Below are 14,986 nucleotides of genomic sequence, written 5' to 3'. Positions count from 1 at the left end.
GTGTAAAGTATTTGTACCAACACACACCGTAATATAGTAAAAACACCACAAAATGACAACACATATTTAGAACAAAAGCCAATATTTAAACAAAACAAGGCCAAAACAAAAATCCGACATACACAAGTCAAGTTTTGAATTTTTAAAGAATAAACTCAAAAATAGCACTAAGAGAAACAAAATGGTTTGATGAGGTGATAAAACTGAGTCGTTCCAAACAATTTCGATGCTAACGGTGCCGGGTACTGAGTCACGCAGACACCCCAGGTGCAGTAACTTAGTAAAGTGTGAAAACAAGCCAGTGCGCGAAGTTGGGGATGGCGGCGTCGCTGGATCAGAGGCGGCGTCTGTTCTGGTGCTGTGGGGCAAAGGAGTGGAGGAGTCACGAAGAGCAGTCGGGTCCTTGCTGCAGAGCAGTGGAGGTGAGGCGGAGTTGGTGTGAAGCGTTGAATCCGCGCACTTCGGGCGGAGTCGGTCACGACGTGGTGCAACAACTTTTGTGGACTTCGGTGGGGATGCAGCAATGTCAGGCCTGCAAGGGTCGTCGCAATCCAGCGAGGACCGTGGAGTCCATTACAGGTGGCATCATGGGATTCAGCAGCGGCGTCGGTCCGAAGTTGGTTTTCTTGGGTTTCTACCAGCTTCTCCTTTCAAGGGCCCAGGGACTGGATAGGGCACCACTTGTCAGGGCAGCAGTCTCAGCATGGAGTCCAGGTGCTGGCAGTGGAAGTCTTTGATGGCCCTGCGACTTCAGAACAAGGGGGCAAGCTCAGTCCAAGCCCTTGGAGATTCTTCTCAAGCAGGAATATACCACAAAGTCCAGTCTTTGTCATCTTTCGAGGGGCAAAAGCAGCAACTGCAAGATAGCTCCACAAAACAGTCACAGACAGAGCAGCACTTACCCTCAGCTCTTCAGCTAATTTTGGTAGAGGTTCCTCTTGATTCCAGAAGTGATGTAATTTTCAAGGATTTTGGGAGCTGCTCTTATACCCCATTCACGTAGGCTACTTCAAAGAAAAGTCTCTCGTGTGTAAGATCCTGCCTTGCATAGGCCAGGCTCCAGACACACCAGGGGGTCAGAGACTGCATTGTGTGACCACTCCTCCCCTCCTTAGCACAGATGGCACATCAGAATATACAGGCTACACTGCAGCTCCCTTTGTGTCACTGTCTAGAGAGGTGCAAACAGCCCAACTGTCAAACTGACCCAGACAGGGAATCCATAAACATGGGAGAGTCACAGAATGGTTTAAGCAAGAAAATACCTACTTTCTAAAAGTGGCATTTTCAAACATGCCATTGATAACGCGTCCAGCCCTTATAAATTACCTGTACCTGGACACGCTGGAGGTCGGTGAACCTTTTAGCCGAACTGGGCTCTCCTCATCCTAGAACAGTCGGATCGCTTAGATCAGTAATCAATAACTACTGTGCTCGATACCCAATACTCAATTAATAGATCGAAATAACACATTAGGAATCAATACCAGTTGGTATTTCGACGCACCATGACCTTTCAGTCATGAATAACCACACCAGTTTATTAAAAGTTAATGAGTTTATTTCCCTATATTAACAAAGCTAGCACAATGTATATAAGTCTCAAAACCAAATGATATATGTATACGAACATTACTAGTTGTCCATAGCGGCGGAAGAAACGCAATCTACTCAAAATCTGTATTATAATGCACTCGGTTATAGCAATGCAAATCACTAATATAAGTAACTGAATTTGACTAATTTCATACATCGGTCAGCATAACAAGATCTCAATTCAACCTGGTGCATCAAATGAATACCTCAACTAACCTCGAATTACCATTGGCATGTGGGGCTTCATGCAAAACGAAGTTAGTCAACACAAATTTAGAAAACTTCCAGCTTGGGCCCTATCAAAATAGCAGTTGGTACCTAAAAGGAAAACACAATGCATAATACAATTATCCTTTCATAATTACCAAATACAATCAGCATTCAAGAAAGCCTTCGTTCCTCAGGTACAGGTTCAATCCGCATGGGGCAGATTTCAAAGGGGAAAAGTTAAGGGCAAGTTTCCTTGCAGCAGCAAGGAGAATGGGCCAAAGTTACTGCATGGGCAAGACGGGGTAAATTAAAGTTAGTCTCTAGGGTGATAATTCTTAGTCTCTTTCTCTGGAATAGCGAAAAGGGCATCAGGATATCGTCCAAGATGGAGTCTGGCATTTGGCTTCAAATTGGCATCAAGGAAAATGGCTGACTTCTTTGTCCGGTGGGTTTAAGTAATAAACATTCCAAATTCTGCAGGGTCTTCCATTGGAGGGTTCATAGGGTGGCTTCCATTTAACCAATGAAAAATGTCTTTCTCCTAGTACTCATTTATGCATATATTGTCCTTGGAGCCTTGTAACACAAGCTGTAACAAAGTTTGCCAATTATTTCAGTATCAGTACTCTTATTGTCCGCACCTGCAGAGACTGACCTTGTATCAAAGGGGATGAAACCGGCCTAGCACGAAACCTTGAAGATAAGTGTATTAGTCATCTCTACTGGAAAAATACAACCTTAAAGTAAAATATACTTTTGGTTAATTCAAATAAAGCCACGCAGTTAGAATTTGAGACCAGGCAACTAGGCCAAAGCCTCTACTAAATTTAAGCTAAGCATAAAACAGTTTCAACAAGAAATCATAGCACACGTTTGCAATTATGACTGATTACTACATTTTTCAATTCTTCATGATTAATAAAGCTCGTTTATATAATAATGGCGAACTACCCCGAGGGCACAATTTCCCTCGTACATTATTTTCTTTACTAAAATCACACTACATTATACGATTTTGGTTACATGATATATGAATATATGTTGGTCCTTCTTTTTTCTGCGTCATCACCATCTAAAAACCAACTTCACTGAAATATGTATTTTTCAATTGTGAGTTCAGAGACCCTAAACTCCACATTTCTATCTGCTCCCTAAGGGGATCTGCACTTTAATAATATTTAAAGGCAGCCCCCATGTTAACCTATGAGAGAGTTAGGCCTTGCAACAGTGAGAACCAAATTTGGCAACATTTCCCTGTTAAAATATATAAAACACATAAGTACCTGTCCCACCTTTTACGTACACTGCACCCCGCCCATGGAGCTACCTAGGGCCTACCTTCGGGGTGCTTTTCATGTAAAAAAAGGGGAAGGTCTAGGCCTGGCAAGTGGGTACACTTACCAAGTCAAATTGGCAATTCAAAACTGCACTCAGACACTAGAATGGCAGGTCAGAGCCATGTTTACAGGGCTATTAATGTGGGTGGCACAAACAGTGCTGCAGGCCCCCTAGTAGCATTTGATTTACAGGCCCTGGGCACCTCTAGTGCTCTGTACTAGGGACTTACTAGTAAATCAAATATGCCAATCAGGGAAAGCCAATTACACGTACATTTTACATTGGAGCAATTGCACTTCAGCACTAGATAGTAATGGTAAAGTGCCAAGAGTGACAAGAACAGCAAAAAGAGTCCAGCATACATCAACAACCTGGAAAACCTAGAAAAAATGTTAGGGGAGACCACGCCAAGGATGCCATGTCTAACTATATATATAACAGGGCAGATATGCCCCACTACAGGCACTAGAGGGTGTATAAGAAACAAAATAATACAGACCCCTTAAAGATGAAGAGAAAGAAAAGGGACATCCAGAAAAGTAAGTATCTAGATACAGACCATTGTAGAAGGGCGTCACTCTCCAAGCAATAAGCTCTGAAGCAGAAAAAAACACACTGACTGAAGTGGACGTGCACCTTCGCTCTCTATCTGAGAGAAAATCGAAGCTGTGCGTACACCTCAGCGCGAGCTTTCTAGAGGCACCACCTGGAATATTCCTAAAATGAATAAAAAAATCTGATAGACTTCTAGTTGCAGATTCCTTACCTTAGAATTTTCCCCCAGGCGTCTGACTGGATCTGGAGACTTTTCTTCGAACAATATCCTTGCGTGTCAGCAGGTGGCGTCAGTCAACTCCGCGGGTGTCATTGGCGTTGTGGTCGCCATAATGTTTGGAGTAGTATATAGACACTGCCCTCGTGCAGTGACGTCAGTTCTTTTCTTTCTGCGCCACGCTTTGATCTGGAGAAGAGCTACCCTTGCTATTTTTTTTGGCCGAATTAAACTGTTTTGTCGAGTTTTTTCTGTGCGACTTTGGCACGTCGAGGATGTCCCCGAAGACCGGGTTCAAGCCATGCAAGGACTGTCATTAGACAATATCGGTGACGGATCCTCATCGGGTTTGTCTGTTGTGTCTTGAGCGCGACCACGACCTGAAGTCCTGCTCAGAGTGCCAGGCCATGCACCCGAAGGCTTTGAGGGAACGGTCCCTAAAGCTAATGGCGGCCCGGCACTCGACTCCGCATAGGTCCCGGTCTCGTTAGAGACAAAGGTCTCGATCGGTGGTGGAGTCATCACCACTCGTCTTCTAAATCCTCGGGTCAAGGGAAGAAGAAGAAGTTGAAGTCCCATTGCTCACCGACTTCGCCCTGTCGCTCGGCTGACGTGACACAGGAAGAGCGTCCACCCACTATGCCTCTGTCCTCGGAGCCTGCATCTAGGTCGGCTCTGCACTTCCCTGAATTTCCCGGTGCTGGAGCGACCCCCACACAACTAAAGGAGTTTTATGAGGCCATGTGGCCTTTGGGTGGGCCGACCCCGATACATCGCCTTTGGGTCCAAGGGGTTCGTCTGAGGGGCCTTCAGGTTCCGCGCCGGCGGCTTCAGCCCTGGCTGCAGAGGTCACCTCCGGATCCATGCCGGCCGCACCCTTAGGACTTTCCCAATGTCAGTGGTGCCCACTATTGACATCAACCTGATTCTTATCCCTGACGACTCAGTGGGGCTTATTCGCCCCAGGTCAGATTCAGACTCTTTTTTTATGGGTACGAATATGGGGAGGAATTGGAGGGGTCCCTGGACCCTTATGAATACCAGGATGACCCTACTATGGACTGGGCTCAGGAACTGGGCGAAGCCAGTGGTCTGGATACTTCTCCTGACGCTGGCATGCTGTCTCCTTCTATCGTGGCTACAGCGGAGGGAACAACTTATGGTATGGTGGTCAGTAGGGCAGCTGAGGTCCTTGGTCTCAAGCTTCCCACTGTTGAGGTCAGGTCTAATCTGACGGAGGTGTTTCAGCCTGGGGCTTCTACTTCAGAACCCCTTTTGCCTTTTAATGAAACCCTCACTGATGTCCTTTTGGGTACGTGGTCCAAACCCAACAGAGGTGCTCCTGTTAATAGGACTATCGCACACCGCCATCGGCCTGCTCCGAATGACCCTAAATTCCTGTCCCATGCCTCAGTCTTGTTATCCAGGATTCCTCTTCTTCAGGCGCATTCGCTTCCGCATTCACAGATAGGGAATCCAAAAGGCTGGAACAGTTTGGCAAGAAGTTGTCTTCCTCCAGTCTCGCACTGTGGTCTGTGACACCGCATGCCTTTTGGGCCACTATATCCATTCTTTGTGGGATACGGTTGTGCAAGTCCTGCCGCAGATACCGGGGGAGGCCAGTGCTATCGTCTCCCAAGCTGTGAAGGATGGGAGAGATGTGGCAAAGTTAACAATCCGTTGTGGACTGGACACAACCAACACTTTGGGCAGATCGGTTGCTACGACAGTTGCCTTACGGCGCCACGCATGGTTACGTACTTCTGGTTTTCACGGGATGACCATCAGTCACTCATGGACATGCCCTTTGATGGCACCCATCTCTTCGGAGACAAAGTGGACTCTGCCTTGGAGAGATTCAAGGATTCCCGGGCTACTGCTCGGTCCCTCAGTCTTTCCTTGGCCCCTCGCCCACCACAATCAGCTTTTCACCCCTTTCGTGGCCATGGAAGGGGCTCCCTGTCGTGTCCTCCACACGGCCACTGTGCCTCTCATGGTGGTCAGCCTATGCGTGGCCGAGGACGCGGAATCCCACGTGGCCGTGGGACAGGGAACCAGAGGTCTGTACAGTCCCTCTGCCCCCACTACAGCCTCCAAACCCTCCTAGTCTGTCCCCTCACCCCCGTCCAGTTGGTGGCAGGATTTGCCATCACCTTCCCCACTGGGAACATACCACGTACAGGTGGATTTAGCAGATTGTTCAAAAGGACTGCTCACTCCCTTTCGTATCTGCTCCACCACCCATGCCACCATCCTTCAGTCACCTTCCAGAGGATCATTTGGTGCTTCTCCGCCAGGAAGTCGCAGCTGTCTTGGCCAAGTGAGCTATAGAAAAGGTCCCTGTGCCAGAAGTAGGTTGTGGTTGTTATTCCAACTACTTTCTGATACCAAAAAAGGACAAGAGCTTACGTCCTATCCTAGACCTTTGGAACCATAACTACTTCCTCAAGAAGGAGAAATTCAAAATGCTCACCCTTACTCAGGTTCTGTCTGCCTTGGACCCAGGAGACTGCACGGTAGCGTTGGACTTGCAGGACGCTTATTTCCACATCCCCATCCTACCTGCCCACAGACGTAACCTACGATTTGTGGTAGGTCACGAGCACTTTGTTTACAGTGCTCCCTTTCAGCTTTACCAGCGCCCCTCAGGTGTTCACGAAAGTGATGGCAGTGGTTGCAGGTCATCTGCGCAGGTTAGGGGTTTCAGTCTTCCCCTACCTCGACGATTCCAATCTTTCGACCTGGGTCTTGGGTTTCGTGAGACTAACTCTGAGGCTGCTGGGCCTCATGGCAGCCTGCAACCTGCATCCTGCATCCTGCTAGTAACACGTGCCAGATGGCATATGCAGGCTGTGCAGTGAGACCTGAAGTTCCAGTGGGCGCAGCATCAGGGGAATCGCTCTGACCTGGTCCAGATCTCGGAGGGAACTGCAAAAGACCTGCAGTTGTGGCTTTTGAATCCAAATTGGGTCCAAGGCAGATCGCTCTCCCTTCCCCCAACCAGATCTCTCTATAGTGACAGAAGCGTCACTTCTGGGTTGGAGTGGCCACATGGCAGAGGCGGAGATCAGAGGCCTTTGGTCTCGGGCGTAGTCTGGGCTCCATATAAATTCGCTGGAGATCCGGGCGAGTCATCTGGGATCTCCCGGCGCCGTGTGTACGATTGTGGAGTTAACCCCTCTGGACCAATCCTTGATGAGATTACAAGGTCCAAAATGGTTGGGATTTTGCTTTTAAGTCTGCACGTTTCCCATACATGCGGCTTACTTCAAACGGAGAGTTAACTCCACGATCGTACACACGGCGCCGGGAGATCCCAGATGACTCTCCCAGGCCCGCAAAATTGATTCCTCTGATTCAATCGGAATAGTAAGTGCAGACAGATACACATCTACAGATATATCCTTATTATTATCCTTATTATTATCCTTATTATTATCCTTATTATTATCCTTATTAATAATAATAATAATAATATTATTATTATTATTATCCTTATTATTATCCTTATTAATAATAATAATAATAATATTATTATTATTATTATTATTATTATTATTATTATTATTATTATTATTATTATTATTATTATTATTATTATTATTATTATTATTATTATTATTATTATTATTATTATTATTATTATTATTATTATTATTATTATTATTATTATTATTATTATTATTATTATTATTATTATTATTATTATTATTATTATTATTATTATTATTATTATTATTATTATTATTATTATTATTATTATTATTATTATTATTATTTATATATATTCAGATTTACAATTTGCTTCACTCACATACTTATTCAAGCAAGTTCATTTAATTATTGTTTATTAGATATCATGAGCCCCAGCCTGCAATTGTGAAAGGCTTTCAGTGCTTGTTTGATCCGGAAGACACTACACCAAACAGACCATTCCTATTGACCCCCAGACTGGAGTACACCAGTGAACTATTCAACACGTAAGTAGTCACTGATTACCCATTGAATTGCTTTTAAACTCTAATATATAAACAGAGTACCACACTGTAGATCATTTTCCAATTAGGAAGATGTCTGTCCACCAGATCGTATTTCTACACTGGATATTAGGTGAGTGCCTTAGTCCCTCCCCATTGTTAATCTTTAAAACCGATTACACAGACCTTTAGTAACTTTAGGTATTTATACTACCCATTGGTGCTACCGACCTGAATTTTCCCACTCCTGATGATGACCCACCTTTAATTTGTTTCTGCAATTGGGTCGAAACGTCGACAATATCTTTGAGTGTGGAATACATAACCATAAAGAAATATTATGTGACTTCAGGGCTTCCTGGACTAACGGAGCCGCTAGAATTCCATAATATTTTTAAACCACCCGTTGTACATATTGTATATATCACCTTCACTTTGCTGCACAACTTTCACTTTCGCTGTTTTTTTTTTTGAAGCACCTATTTAGACAAATATAACTCTGTCTACAATAACATGTCAAAAAGATGCATAATTCTATAAATTATCATTGATGTTACATTAGTTGTATACTTAGAATCTTTTAGTGATTGGATTACCGTGGAAGTCTAGGTTACTTCCCCCTTGCATTAACTTACTTGCTAGTCAGCTACATGAGCGTCCCTGTACATGTTTGCTAAGCACAACTGCCCGGACAGTCAATGTCTGTCGGGACGGATATTTTGGTAGTTTGATCTTGGTTCGCAGCCCACCACCGAGGATGGCATTGCTTGGGTATCTATTCTAAGGTAAGGAATCTGCAACTAGAAGTCTCTATCAGATGTACAAGTTACTTACCTTCGGTAACAAAATATCTGGTAGAGACATATTCTAGTTGCAGATTCCTTACTGCCCACCCATCCTCCCTGCTTGCGAACTGATTTCTAGGGACAGGGATTCCCCCTTTCAGGTCCTTAGCTCTGGCGCACCAATCTGTGTTCTTAGCAGCTCTGCGCTTTGGCGAGGGCGGCGTCTATATACTACTCCCGACGTCATCATGGCGACAACGCCCGCGGAGTCTACCAACGCCACCTGCCGACGCGCAAGGGTATTGCTCGAAGAAAAATCTCCGGATCCAGTCTGACGCCTGGGGGAAAATTCGAAGGTAAGGAATCTGCAATTAGAATATGTCTCTACCAGATATTTCGTTACCAAAGCTAAGTAACTTGTACATTAGTACACAAACACTGAAATTACTGTTTAGCTTTAAATACAATAAGAGACCAAAATGGTCAACTTATCTTGGCTGTGAGCAGCGAAGAAAGAGGAAATGGAGAAACAAATAATGGACTATATTATGGACTACTTGTCCCTGGTTGGTTCTAAGCTACATGTTTTTGATTGGTTGTTTAATGTACTCCGATTCCCATGCTGTCTTGGTAATAGTAGTTTCTTTATTGAATGTTCGACCTCTATTTAATAAAGTGGAGAAAGAAGGCATAATTCTCGCCTCTGGTCCTGACATAGAAATTATAATACAGTGCAGCATTTACATTGATAGAGGTTTATTGTTAATTAACCTTAGGGCTGAGATAGTCACAATAGGCCCAAAGAAATTAACTAGACCGAACCGAAATGCAGAAATTTGTATTTGTTCCATTAGAAATTACCTATTCCAGTGCACTTATCTCAAGTAAGGACCATAGATTGCTTAGCTTCCTCTTAGCCACCAGCATCCAAAACATATTACAGTAATGGAAACAATGCAAATACAAATTAAGTGTAGTGCAAAACGTTAAAATGTTAGGTGGACTGGTTTGGTCCTCTAATACTAGGATGTTAATACGATTAAAAATGGTCATTTCATGGGGAAACTGCTGTAGCACATAATGGTCTTTGAGGCAGAATGTTTAAACAAGCATGCTGCAACTGATCCTTCCTCTCCGAGTCAATAAAAGGTGACATTTAAATAGCTTGAAACAATCAGATCTGAGGAATGCGCATTAGGATTTGAATCCAATTAAGTTGATGGTTTTAATAGCTTATCAATTGTTTTAAAGATTCACCAGAATATCAGGAGTAGCAGAAGGGACATGAGACACACTTTGACCCCAATGATATCGTAGGAAGTGATGTGCTATGTTCCTTTGCTCATGAATCCAAGGAAGTGGTGCCACGTGATTTTGATATTACAGTTCCATTTTTCTAAAATAAAATATATTGTTAAACCAGAAGCACAAGAGATTGATTTATTAGTTATGTACACCTGTATTAATCCATATGGATCATAGGAAATGTTGTTGGCTTGAATTACTGTTTTGTGATAGTTAAAAAGGCACTACCACTGTTAATACCAGAGGTGAAAGGTTCATTCAAAATTGATTTTTCAACGAGCTTTTGTCATTATATTCATTTCATTTTATGATGTATGCCAGTGGTTTCCAACCTTTTGACTTCTGTGGACCCCCAATCAATCATTATTGGAATTCAGGGACCCCCAACTGAGTCATTACTGGAAGCCGGTGACCCTGGCTTAAACATTGTCAGTGATTTGGACCTCCAATTTCAAACTTCTTGACGTTTACAATAAGTTTTAAAAGTTTCAATTGTACATTTAGCTACTATATTTATATATACTTTATTAGTCTGTTAACATTACTCAATTTTCTAAAGAGTTGCCGACCCCCTTAGGAGGCTTCATGGTGCCCCAGGGGTCCCAGTTTCACAGCCTGTGAACCACTGATGTATGCTAAAGAATTTGCGTTGCACTGGGGAATGCATTCAATTTCGTAGAACTGAAGACCAGAAAAAGCTGCCGAAAGTAAATTGCACCCATGAGTGGCTTGGGGTACCTTTTGCTTTTGCAACATCTGAAGTGAAGGATCGCAAGAGCAGTGCCAGGAGTTATATGGGGCAGGCCAGGAGTAAACTCTGGTACATCTTGAGACCACCCCCCCCTCTTTTCCCTCCCCCACCATGCACAAAATGACATCCATGCTGCTGTCACTACATCAATCAATCTTTATTCGATTACATAAAATACATCCATAAAACACATAAAAACATCAATTTTAAAAGCATAAATGTTAAATTAACAAATTCAAAATCTACAATCTTGTAATAAGTTTCAAACAAGTTTAAAAAATTGACTTTTCCACCAACATATAGCCCCTTTAAAAAAACGAAAAAAAAAACCAACCCCCACTATAACTAACTAACTTTCAACGAGCCCCCTAAGAGAAATTGCAATATTTAAAATGCTATCTGTTGACTGAACATTTCAAATTTAAGAAGCAGGGATATAAATTGTAAGCACGAGATGCCAATGATTGCTTTGCATGTTTTTCAAAAGGCATGAAACTGTTAATGAAAAACAGCTTGGTGTTCCAGGTTTCCTGAACCTGCAGAACGTGATCAAGAGAATCCTCGTTTACATAATTCCTGTGTAATCGTGCTATATTCTAAATCGCATTAAAAGTTGAGTTACTAAGTGATTCTGCTCTGAGGCTTCATGAAGTTGTGGAGGAATTGTGCTGGCTTAGATTTACCTGTAGGCTAGGTGTAATGTGTTGGTGCCATAAAAAGTAATCATTACTCTTAATCAAGTTGGCAAAAACAAAATTGATTACAATTTAACTCCTACCGGCCCTCCTAAGACATCAGGAATTTTTTTATGTTTGGAAGTAAATGCTCAGGGCATTATATGCACAGTACCCTATGGGCATGGGCGCCCTTTTTTGTTTGTGCCATGGGGCACTAAAGCATTACAGAAAGGATGGCAGATACTTGTGCGGCCCCTTCTATAATACAGATAGCTCTAGCACTATTTTAAGAGGACGGCCATTTGCTTTGGGGGATGTGGCCATATGCAAGCGAGAAACACCATTGCTTTATTATGGATGTGGGTGCTGAGTAATAGAGACCGTCAGGGGTGCACTGACTACACCAAAAAAATGGCATACCCTCTTGAGGGTGCAAAGGTAGTCTGATGCCCCCTACCTCCAGGACATGCCCCTGCAGGTGGCAATGGTCACTGCATGCGCCTGCAAAGTGATTATCTATTTCACTAAGGGGCAGAACATTATCAGTAATGGAGCACACTGTCCGATTTGGCTTCAGATGCTCCAATTTGTAGCGCTTCCCAATTTGTAATACTGCTACATATGTCACAAAAGAGGGATATTGTGGATCTTTAAATCACTGCATGATGGTGCAATACACTCTAATCAACATGTTGGGGCAATAAAGTGAACAATTACTTTTTCTTGGGTTTCCTAAAATGTTACTAAATGGCGTGGTTGACATATATTTACATATTTCTCAATTATATATAACAGCAAGGAGTGTGCATTTTTGAGTAGTATCAAAGCGTGCAGAATTGCTTAATTCTGTATTGCGCATAAATCTATGAAGAATCCATATTGCAGAAGGGTGCACATGATCCCCATAAAGCAAGTACATGATTATGCAGAGAATTCAATAATCCGAACCCTGTTCTGTTGGTATGGGTAATCCTGATTTATTTGCATAGCGGCAGTTTGGGTGTTCCTCACCTGGCATTAAGAAACGTAAATTATCTTCTCGGTAGTTACTGCTTAGGCAATACCATCCACCTTTATGGACAGCATTTATTTGCAATGGTGCTACTGCTAAGGTGGAGGGGGATTACTAAAAAGAATCTTCAAATGGATAGGGATAAAGGCAAAGTATAATAATTTTCTACCTTGCCATTGAATCTTCACCAGGCCAGAGTGGGCACTGTTTTATTACACAGATTCATTGTGGACGCTTCCTTGAGTGGGCGGGTCCTCACTTTAACCTCAAATTACCCACTGCCCAGATAGCAGTCATCGCTTAAAGGATGGAAATTCTTCACTCTTGAGTTGCCAACAAGGATCCATCAATATAAAATATTCTGTGCGGGTTAAATTGTGATGATACCAACATCCAATGCTGTCAGGCTGTCTGTCTCAAATCCTGGCTCAGTACCTTGACATTTTATCTGGCATCGCATCTCCTTAAATTGCTATGCATAAATAGGAATCTGCATTTGTGCTAAGAGTGATAGTATAGTTTTAAATTTTACATCCATTGCTATTTTGTAGCATTGTGTAAAAAAAAGAAAAAAAAAAAAAAAAACAATTCTTACCCAGTTCACTTGATCTCCTTATATCGACCTTGGCTTTGGAAGATCCAAACTTGTTTCTTCAATTTATTAAATTGTCAGAAGGCAATATAAAATTGCCTGAGCTTTCAGGCTTATAAACTCTAGAGGCACTGTGGAATAGACAAAGAACAAGCACTGGCAAAGCCATTAGATCTCGGTGAAGCCCACCTTTTGGGTTAGATGGCCACTGCAAATGCGTATGTACCTGTAATAACCATGTTGCAATGGGTTTCATAAAATATTAAATGCATTCAATGAAGGCTGCCATGGATGCTTGAATTCCTGGCAGCCATCTTTGAATGCGTTTCTAATGTTTCAACAAATTATATTCCGAGTTGGCCAAAGTAGATGCAGGCGCAGCTAAGTTGACGGCCTTTGAATGCCTATGTAATATTTAAATAAATAGTCCCAATATGGCAGTGGTTGATGTGCATACAATAGCCATCTTTGAATCTGATTTAAATAACTCAATCATGTGCCCAATATGCATGCGTGTAGAGTGATACACATATAGAAAGAATCTAAAGAGGTGGGTAGGAAGCAATGATCAGAGTGCTAGGGGACACACTAATAAGACTGGAATGGTGTGGGAGAAGGAACTGATGGGCTAGCAGAGGGACTAAACATGGAGAGTAAAGGAGGTGGGAGAAAGTGATGAAAGTGAAAGTAAAGCAACACACTGTAAAATGCAAGAAAACACATGCACTTCCATGGAGTGCTTAAGCTATTAGAAAAAGTAGTTATTGAATGTAAGCAACAACAGTAGTGAAAGGATACAGGTCAACCAGTCAGAATACCAAGATGTTCCTGGGTAGGACAAACACCTGAATCTGTAAGAAAGACATTGAATCAAGAGGAGATGGCTGAACTAGACAGCAAAACATCCAATCGCGAGCAGATGCCCTCTCTACTAGAAACAAAAGATCTGGTCAACAGAGAGCTAAAAATATTTGTAACCATGACCTGATGATACACACTGAACTCCTGGGCTGTCTAGAGTGTTAATAAATGAAAATCATCACTTGTTCGAAGTACAGACGATTCCTAGATAAAGTGCCAAATCTAATTGCAACATCATTGCCCTATTCCTCACATCTATTTATTTATTTTTTATGTCCAGTGAAATAAGATTCTTTGTGGGCATCAAGAAAATCACCCTGCAACTCAGATCCAAAGTTAAGACAACATTAGATATATTGGTGCACAAATACAATGAATAAACTGTTATGTTGGGAGAAGCAATCGGATTACAAGTTTCATACCTTTGGTTGAAAATTAAAGACATCTGACTTTTAGAAGGCAAAAAGGACATCAACTGAGGAACAATCGAACGGGGAAAAATCACAAAGCAAAATGAGGGTATTTGATCATATTAATATGAAAATAATTAGGATGGCTATTAGTGACAGGCTGTTTTTTGTGGTTTAGATGTTTGTGGAGTTTCACCTTTTGCATCTCGGTGGCAATCAACTCGCATTGTCGGTGGAGAAGAAGCTAGACCAAATAGTTGGCCCTGGCAAGTTACCATTCGCTTGAAAACTTCACACCGGTGTGGTGGGACCATTATTGGTCCAAGATGGATATTGACAGCAGGCCACTGTGTAACTGGGTAAGTTGCCATCATAATTGACTTCAAAGGTATGGAATCAAACCATTAATGATAGAGCATCTCTTCAATGCCTTTATTGCCTTTTTAGCTAAACTTATAAGGCAAACTTTTTTTTTAAATAATGGGAGAAGTTCACTTGCACAGAAACTTTAATGCCAGCTGTCACATGTGTTGTGCTTTTAAGCTTTGTAAATTATTTAATGTCTATAATAAAATTAATGAATTCAAAGTGCCTCTAGAAAGCCTTTCTGCAGGAAACTTGGATTAAGTGATAACCAACAAGGTATTGAACTGCTGCCTAAAAGCGTATGTGATTGATCTTGATTAAAAATGTAAGACTG

The 14,986-nt window shown here is 42.3% G+C and overlaps 1 protein-coding gene across 2 annotated transcripts in view; it reads left to right on the top strand.

Moving 5' to 3' along the window:
• OVCH1 (ovochymase 1) overlaps nucleotides 1-14,986 on the top strand; it is a 1,177,845-nt gene that overhangs the window by 548,504 nt on the left and 614,355 nt on the right. For both annotated transcript variants that reach the window (XM_069228188.1, XM_069228187.1), the window contains exon 16: nucleotides 14,465-14,645. In XM_069228188.1, coding sequence (XP_069084289.1) covers nucleotides 14,465-14,645 — 181 coding nt within the window. The remainder of the gene's footprint in view (nucleotides 1-14,464; nucleotides 14,646-14,986) is intronic.

Source organism: Pleurodeles waltl, chromosome 4_1 (genome assembly GCF_031143425.1).
Source record: "Pleurodeles waltl isolate 20211129_DDA chromosome 4_1, aPleWal1.hap1.20221129, whole genome shotgun sequence".
Taxonomy (NCBI): domain Eukaryota; kingdom Metazoa; phylum Chordata; class Amphibia; order Caudata; family Salamandridae; genus Pleurodeles; species Pleurodeles waltl.
This window is presented reverse-complemented; position numbering and strand designations above follow the sequence as displayed.